The sequence below is a fragment of the Medicago sativa genome, chromosome 6 (genome assembly GCF_051527215.1).
Source record: "Medicago sativa cultivar Bolivia chromosome 6, Bolivia_mono, whole genome shotgun sequence".
Lineage (NCBI taxonomy): Eukaryota > Viridiplantae > Streptophyta > Magnoliopsida > Fabales > Fabaceae > Medicago > Medicago sativa.
The window spans coordinates 97,091,308-97,100,642 of NC_140754.1; the positions used below are offsets into that span (position 1 = coordinate 97,091,308).

Genomic DNA, 9,335 nt, shown 5'->3' on the forward strand with positions numbered 1-9,335 from the left:
AGGGTGTTCATCCCCTTCTATTTGGACGAATTTTGGTTCATCCCTATAGAAAAATGTTGGAGATTTTCCCATGTAATTTAAAGATTATTTGGTTATGGACCTTCATGCATTTGTGAAAATTTGATGATGTATATGAAGTACAACAATGTGGTTATAAGCTAACAAAAATAATCTAAATTCATCACTATTGACCCAATTCTATTTGGTTGAGATATATTAAGTGTCATTCATCCAAAAAAGATGCATATCAAAGTAAATTAAGTGGTATAATAAAATTGAAAATACGCAGATTATTCTAGTTTAGAGTGTATATATATACAAAAGCCTAGTTTCACTTTCTAATCCAACACTGAAGGGTGGCACAAGAATAGTCATGTTTGTGCCTCCGCTACGCGAGTCTTTCCTCCGCATCGTGAGATAGGCAGAACTTGAATATTTTCAGACTCATGATTTCAAGACATATACAACAAAATCTCACAAACATAAAGAAGAAGAAATAAACAAAATGAGGCCAAAATGAGTAATTCTTTTTCCAACAATCGTAATGGAAAACTTGGTTCCCAACCCTTAGATTTCTTCCTTAGGAATTTCTACAATTGTGACAAGGGAGTATATGAAGGTTGCAAGATCATGTATCATTGTATTCGCTTTGTGACAAGGGAAAACTTCTAGAGTTTGAGGAAGATCCCAATGAAAAGAGTTACAAATGGTTGTAAACCTGTGACTTGAGATGGCTATATTAGAATATGCTAAAATGTAAAGCATAAATGAAAATGAAGTTTGAATTCTTACCGTTTGCCACCAATTCATTGATGAGGTTATTGTAATAGTCGTTCCTTCTTGATTAATTCCTCACTTAGTTTTCCATCTACATTAGTTTAATGAAGTGAAAAATAAAAAATGGTTAACAAGAGAAACAAATGGTCGAGTTTAATTTCAAACAATGTCATTGGTATAAAATTGACTTACTTGGGAGTATTCTAGACCAAGATATGGAAAATCTGTATGCATCCAAGTTCATATCCTTCATGATACCAACATCTTCCTTATATCGATGATACGAGTCAACCGCAACGTCTCCAGTGTTTCCATCAGTGATTTTTTGAGGATATCTATGAGTGAAGGTATCCCATATGCTTGGTCCTCTTCCACCTTCACTTGCTGCACCTTCATATTGTTATGCAGAAGATGCTGTGCCAAAGATAAAGCGTTCTGGAAAATCTTTCCTATTCAATGAACCTACTTGAGGTGGTATAGTATTAATTATTTCTTGACCATGTGTGAAAGTAATGATGAATGTTGAAACTAAAGACAGCAAGAGGGAAAATAGGAAATATTTCATGCTTAATGAATTTGTTTGTGTGAATTAATTGATGATGATGACAAATAAAAGAAAGGTGTGGTTTTATGTAAGAATAAGAAAGAAAGAAAGAATGAGTGAATGAATGGTTTTGTTGTGGATTATGCAAGCGTGTAGTTTCTATTTATTTAAGAAACAAAGAAGGTTGGAGGGTGGGTTTCTATTTCATGACTCCAGGTAGTCTACTCCAAGTGATTCATGAGGCATATACAACAAAATCTCACAAACACAAAGTAGAAGAAATAAACAATCTTAATGGAAAACTTGGTTCCCAAACCTTTGATTTTGATAAAAATTATTGAGATTTTTATAAAAGTTATAGGAATAAATATTTTACACTTTAATTTTGTAATTAACAAACTATATTTATATTTTCCAATGACACACCAACAATATAGCAAATACAGTATAAGCCCTTATCATTTCTAATGACACCAAAAATTTGGAGGCTCAGTTGTAATCTTGATGATTTTCAATTAAAAAGTATCGGAAAAAAATCCAACACCACTTATAGATTAATATAGACTTCGAGTTGATTTTCATTTCTAAATCCAACACCACTTCGAGTTGAGTCCAGTATAAACTATAGACTTTCAACAAGTTGTTTTTTTAATCAGCAGTCAAGAATCAAAGACCATAGATTAATATAACTTGACAATGAGGTACTCAACTCACGCTCAAAGATTATACTGAAGAACATGTGAGTCTTGAAGATATCATAACTGGTCAAAGATTAGTATAACTTGACAATGAGGTACTCAACTCACGCTCTTTGTTTATAGCACTAATAACCACACAGAGCGTTAAGCAAGAAAGCTACTCATATTGGACCTTGTCAACGGATCATGCCGAGAAAAGGAAGTTGTTAGACAAACATTGGACGCCACACAACCCCACAACAAGGGAAAATCAACATAGAAAATGTAGTAATTAAATGAACTCAAAGTTACTTCACTGAGGTCATTGTTGCAAGAAAAATGTTCAGCACTATAACCATAGACAACCAATTTCAAGGAGAAAAACGAACCAGTTTTGGGGCTTGAAGTTAACTTTTTTGATAGATTTTGTTAATTTGATATTGATTTTGAATATTGAATTTCTTTATGCATTTTTTTCTCATAGTTTTTAGTGTTGCATACTTCTTAATTACTTGGTGAATGAATGAAAGTAGATTATGCCAGTTGAGTACATACTTTTACTTTTGACAATTTCTTTCTTTCGTAATTCTCCGTTTGGTATCAGCAACATGAGCTTTAAGAACAAAACATCATACAACAGGTAAAAACCCAATCAGGATTGCTAGAAAATAGAAACCACAGTTAAAACTTAAAACGTTAATCCACCAAGTACCAGAACAGCATTGGGAAAATTGAAACCCAAATATTCCAATTTCATACCCCATGTGATGGCACCGTTAAGGCTTAAAACACATTCCAGAATTGGGAAAATTGAAACCCTAATTGCCAAAAATCAAAATTTGTACACAAGAGTTGCTTCATAATCGAAATTTCAATTAACACATAACACGTTAATCCACTAGTTCACTTTCCAGAATTGGAAAAATCGAAACCCTAATTGAGAATATTCAAAATTCAAAAACGAAAAAATTGCTAATAAGAAGCACCTTGACTTTTTTTGGGGTAGCAAGCAACTTCGAACTGCAACAACTTCTAACAAACTAATCCACGACGACGAACAAAAAATGAACCACAGATGAAGAAAACGATTCGACAGAAGAATCAAACACGGAGGTGAACCATACGAAGAAGATGATGGATTTTGAAAACATTAAATCATTTTGGATGACGAAGAAAATGATGATTACAGAGGACTGGATGATGAAGGCGTTGGATTTCGTGGTATGAAGAAGATGGTGATTTCTGAGGAAGAAGATGTGAAGAAGATGAAGTTTAATTTCTGTGACAAGGGTAGATTCAAAAAACAAGATGGAGGGAAATTTCTAAAACTAAATATTCATTTTAATTATTCAATATAATAAATTTAATAACTTTTTTTTAGGAAAATAAATTTAATAACTTTTATTAATTAAATAATTAAAATATATATAGGGACTAGATTGCAATATTTAAAAGTTTCCTTACCGTAGACCGCGCTGCACTGGAACATGATTAGGGTTTCTGACGTGTCATCACTTGAAATCTGATTGGCCCATTCACATGACTGCACTGATGAAATCCTTTGCCTGACTTCTTCGTAGAAGCTCCCAATAATTATAATTATAATGGGCCACAACCCCACGCACAAACCATGTAAGGAAGAACTGCTTAAGCAAATGTTTGGAGTTTATTGAGCTTTATGACGTCACACAACCCCCAAGCACGAGACCTATGAAAGTGAAACGCTTGAGTAGTTCTATAGTGAACAAGCTTCTAATAAAAAATTTCAATCATGTTTATGTGCATGGCAATTCACCGCTTCCTATGCGTGAACCCTATTGCTTTGGAGTGCAATGCGTGCAGCTTTTACCATAAAGATGTGTTTAGCCTTATTAAAATTATACAAGTAGGATAGGATGTTTCCCATTCCTTTCTCTTTGTTGAGATCACCTTGCTGAATGAAAAACTCACAATTGCTTATGAACTAGGATGAAGTTACTCGATAAACATCCTAATCTCTCAAGATCTACTTCAAGGAAATTCATATTGATCAAGTATACATTTTTTCTATTGAGCACCGAGGATACGAACTTCTATTTACTGAATGAAAATTTTCTAAGCAGGTGTGGAAGCATGCCATGCACCATTGATTGGGGTGTCCTCAACAAGTTGTATACCGCAACGAGCTCAATTGAAATAAAGTATACGAAATACAACAATGAAATATATTAAGTGTTACATACCCAAACAATTATATCAAAGGACATTAGGTGGTATAATGAAATGGAAAGCGTGTGGATTAATATATTAGAGAGCTTATAAACAATTATATGAGGAAGATGCAGAGGTTTCTTGTTAATGAGAAAGAAGCTATTGTTACGCAATCAAATGCAAAGAAATTGTGCTTCTGTTGATGAGTTCAAGAACCACAGATACACTTTCCCATATGGAGGAGAGATCTTATTCATCATGATTAGAACTAAAGAGTTGTGAATGTTTTGGATTAGATCTAAAGAGTAGTTATGAATGTTTTTAAGTTGAAGCAAAAAAAAAAAAAATTGTCATTTGATTCACTTAATCCAACAGAGTCCTGTTTATAGTGCATTGGTGTCTACTACCAAGTGAATTATTTATGTTTTTTGACTATAATAATTGAATTCAAATCTAACAAACACAAAGAAAGCAGAAGATTAGACAAAATGAGGCCAAAATGAATAATTCTTTTACCAACCATGTTAAAGGAAACACAAACAGGTGATAGATAAAACCATCTCATGTCTCAACAAAATTTACTAGTTTAAAAATCTAAGGACAAGACTCAATTCAAGAAAGCAAAAAACTAATATATGTTTCTTCAGGCTTCAACACAACATATATAAGACAACTCAATCTTCATCATCGATGACCTTGGTGCCCAAACCGTTTAGCTCTTCTTTAGGAATTTCAACGACGGTGACAAGAGAGTATAACTCTTCCCAATGCTTGATATCGACTCTAACATCGTTAGTGCCCATGGCTTTTTGAGCAAACTTTCTGATCTCCTTTATGGCTTTTGGTGCCTTCTTCTGAAGGTGCTGTTTTACATGAAAAAATACCAAAAACAAACAGAAATTAGTAAGAGATCCAATTATTTACACCTACGACAGAATGAATCATCTAAAAACAAACAATATGTAATAAAATAGTTGCAGATTCAAGTCAAAAAGTTAATGACCAAAAAAACAGTGGTTTACTGCACAATATCCAAAAGAAATGATTATTATAAAACAACGTATACAGATGAACATAGATTCAAACACATAAATGATGCTAGAGAAACTTACTTTCAAAAAATCGGAACTAAGCTTTCGACATAATCTTTGGCATCGTCCAAATATATATCGTCGTCATCATCATCATAATAACGGCTAGTTCTATTATTGCCAATAGTTCTACTTGCAATAATCTTTGTTTGCTTAGTTCTGTTATCTCTCCTATTATAGAGAATCATTTCAGATTCTCGATTGCTCTTAAGTATAATGGTATCACCATCCTCAGAAAGAAATAATGGCACCAATTGAAAACAACTACCACTAAAGTCATCATAATCTATTAGAAGATCATGGTAACTAATTTTAAGCAATTGAGTCCAAGAATCTTCAACCCCAAATTCCTTCATCTGCCATATAACAAAATCAGTTTCCTTATTTGCATAAGAAAAACAAAGGCAGCCCCTCAACACAGCAATAACTGATGTGTTAGGCGGCACTTCAGCAAAACCAAGAGGCACCTTGTATTCATGGTATGTCTCGTTCTTCAAATCAAGAGAAGCAATAATAAATTGTTCAACGGAGTGAATGTTGTGAATAGCCAACCAGTTCAGAGTGTCACTCAAATACGCATGGGAGCGAAGGTCCAAAGCACAAGGAAAACTGTCTACATTTCTCCAAACATCATCACCTAAATTGAGAACTCTCACCTCTGATGTTCTCTCTCCATCACAATACGCCACCACTTTATAAGTTCCGGTTGAATTATCACATACAAAGGCATAGAGGAAATCTACATCATCAGAATACCCAAAATTTTCAGATACAGTCCTGGTGGCAGGGTTCCAAACACGAAGCCAGTGCTTCAAATCTGCATCAGCCAAAAGAATCAATCCATTACAGGAACCAACTATAAAAGAGCCTATTCGAAATTCTTTGATGTTGAGATGATGAGAGTGAGAATCGTGAAAACAAGTGAAGGAAGGGTTTTCGAATATACGATCAATAGGGTATCTAACGACACTGTATTCCTCTTCAAGTTCATCGTCATTTAAGTGTTCCTTCCCCGTGAATAGTGTGAATCCCGTGAATAGTGTGAAGAGTGAAGAGTTTCGTTTTTGTGATTGTGATTTCTGGAGGTGCAATTTCACAAAAAAGGGATCGGAAATTAGGGTTTTCCAAGATTTACTCACACACCTGAATTGAAGAAGAGATTTCACGGGAAGAAACGAAAGTACCTCGGCGACGAGATCGTCGAAGAGGACCATCGGCGACCGAGTCATCATAGGCTTATGGTTATGGATCGATTTGTGTACTTGCAAAAGTAGTAATCAGGGTTTTATTGTATTGGTTCCCAAGAGTTGTATTTATAACCTCTATGCGCTTGATTTAACCCATAAGTAATGAGGGTGTTGCGGTTTTTATGTCGAGCTCTTTATGAATTCAATTAATATTTTTTATTTCACTAAAATTGTTTTACTATTTGTCGTAGATTTTATTTAAAACTATATATTATATTATATGAATTGAAAGCAAGTTAAAAAAAGGAAAAAGGACAAAGAAAATATATGGTAGGAACGTGCAAGTGGCTTTGCACCAAAAGTGGGTAGTTACATATGAATATGGGTAGTTTTTTCTTATTAAAATATAATAAAACAAAATTAATAAGATTAAAATTGGAAGAGAATATAAAAAGCTATCAGCTATAAGTTTAAAAACAACTTGAAATAGCTTCTCAAAAAAAGCTATAAGTTCGTGAGAAAGACTTGTTACCAAACACGACATATTTTGATCCAACAAGCTTATAAGCTAATTCAAGAAGCTATAAGCTAGCTTTTCGTTGATATCAAACACAGCCCAAATAACATTTTTTTTTAAGAAATCAAAATGAGATATCATCTTAGATACTAACATTTGTGTTTATATATTAATTTAAAAATATGGATTAATTCAAAGTAAGTCATATGAATAGTCCACATTGCAAAAATGTTATATGTATTTTAGAACATAGGGAGTAATTGTTAAGAAGCGAACAACAATTAAATGTTGTTTGGGGGTATTGAAGGTATTTAGATGCTTGAGACCAATTTCATATGATGAAAGAGCAATTTTCATAGGATGATATCGGTAGTGATTCGAATTAATACAATAGTATGTTGATATAATGAAAATCTGTTACCAAACAAAATGAATTAATGAATAAACACGATTGTTAAGGAAAATGAATAATACATGCAAAGTCTGGAGTTCAAACCCCGACCACAAAAAAAAAAAACACAACATAATAAATATAACTATATTTATGTATTTGAATTACCAATGCAATTGGATCAACAATACTGATAAGTATCATTTCATAGGTCTATTAATAAAAGTTTACAAATGAAATATTTTGATTGTAAGTTTTGCAAATTCAAAAAAATATGAACCAACTATACTTACAAATTTGAAAACAATTTTTTTTTATAAAATATATTAAATTAAGAGGTGGTCTCAATCTGCATAAGGAATGCACGGACAAACACTTGTTAGGTTATAAAACTAGCACACTAGTTAGGTAACATGATTCGAACACTTATTCATTGTGCCACTTTCGGTACATTGTGGCATCATATCAGGTCTTGGATCAGTATATTGTGGCATCATAGTAGGTCGTGGATCGGAATGTCAGGTGTTGACCCCTTTAATATTGATGACCATTTCATTCAGTTTACTCACTCTACAGTTCACTCGAATGCTCGTCAATCCTTTCTTCAACTTATATGGGTAAACTTTGTGCCTGGTTGGTTTGGAATGAACGTAACAACAGACTTCATAATAATATCCAAACCAACATTGAACAGCTAGTAGAAAAAGTTAAATTTCACTCCTTTTGGTGGCTTAAAGCTAATAAGGCCACTTTTATGTACGTATCTCAAAGATGGTGGTCGGACCCTTTATTATGTTTGAGTATCGATTGACCTTTGCTTTTGTCTCCTCATTGTATGACTGACTGTTTCCAGGGGTGACACTTTAGTACATCTTGTACTTAGGTGGTTCACTACCGATGTTAATATATTCCATTTTTATGTCTTCAAAAAAAACATGATTCGAACACTAAAGTGGATTTGTCCACTGGTAATGAAAATTAAAACATAAATTGTTGTGATTAGATTTCAACCATTAGAAAGAAAGAAGTTTTTTTTTTTTTACTTCATTGAGTATTTGTTGTAACAACAACAACAACTCTTTTTGGTGAAAAATACGAAGATTCCTTTCTTTCTAAATGACCCAAACACCGGTCATCCAAATCAAGTAAATTGAAGGCCGAATTTTTTTCTATAACCACCTCCTAAGCTTCCAAATTGAATTAGATGACCATATATATGGATCCTGTATGCGGAATGAATATTTAACCAATGGTAAATGACAGACCAGATGATACCATAAAACACACAACCCGCAAACGATGATCAATGTTTTCCTCATTCTCACAACCACTCAAACAAAGAATAACATTAGATGGTATAATACCATGCAGAAGTGAATCATCTTTCATTGGTATGTGGTTTCGTAACAGCCGCCAAACAAATAAAGAGACCTTCAAAAGAGTCGCTTTGTTCCAAGCAATGCCATATATGTCCGGACCTTCAACCTGCTCCACAAAAGACAACATATGATAAACTCTACTTACTTTGTAAACTTTACCCAGATCTAAATTCCAATCTCAATTATCCTCCACTCCTTCTTGCAAAAAAATGTTAGACAACAAAACACTACACTCCTCCAATTGTTCCTCCTCCCATACTAATAACCTCATCCGCCATAAATTTTAAAAACAAATTTACCTATTTAGATTTTAAAGTCATTGAGAAAAATTATTTCCAATTTTTTATCTCCAGAGGTTATCTTGCTCGTCAAAAGTTTAGGTAGGAAGACCATGTTTCTTTCATATGATCTTGTATGATTGCTACCTAGCCTTGTCATTTTTCAAACCAAACTCTATAAGCATAACACAGCCACAGGTAACACGAAAAATCAAACGTTCAGGTTTCACTCTCATCAGGTTTGTTCACGTCTCATTCTCATTGGATTTGTACGCAACTAGAAGTCGTTTTTCGCAAGTCATTC

At 33.5% G+C, this 9,335-nt stretch overlaps 1 protein-coding gene across 1 annotated transcript; it reads right to left on the minus strand.

Annotated features, from left to right (window-relative positions):
• Nucleotides 1-4,677: 4,677 nt before the first annotated feature.
• On the minus strand, nt 4,678-6,654 carry LOC146918658 (F-box/kelch-repeat protein At3g23880-like). The gene is made up of 2 exons (XM_085720277.1): nt 5,301-6,654; nt 4,678-5,051 (listed from the first exon to the last, which is right to left on the minus strand). The coding sequence occupies exon 1, from the start codon at nt 6,509-6,511 to the stop codon at nt 5,303-5,305; it is 1,209 nt and encodes a 402-aa protein (XP_085576403.1). The 5' UTR covers nt 6,512-6,654; the 3' UTR covers nt 4,678-5,051; nt 5,301-5,302.
• Between the last annotated feature and the right edge of the window lie 2,681 nt (nt 6,655-9,335).

Bases quoted from the DNA above. Each gene is read 5' to 3' on its own strand.
- LOC146918658 (XM_085720277.1), bottom strand. From the start codon at position 6,511: ATGATGACTCGGTCGCCGATGGTCCTCTTCGACGATCTCGTCGCCGAG.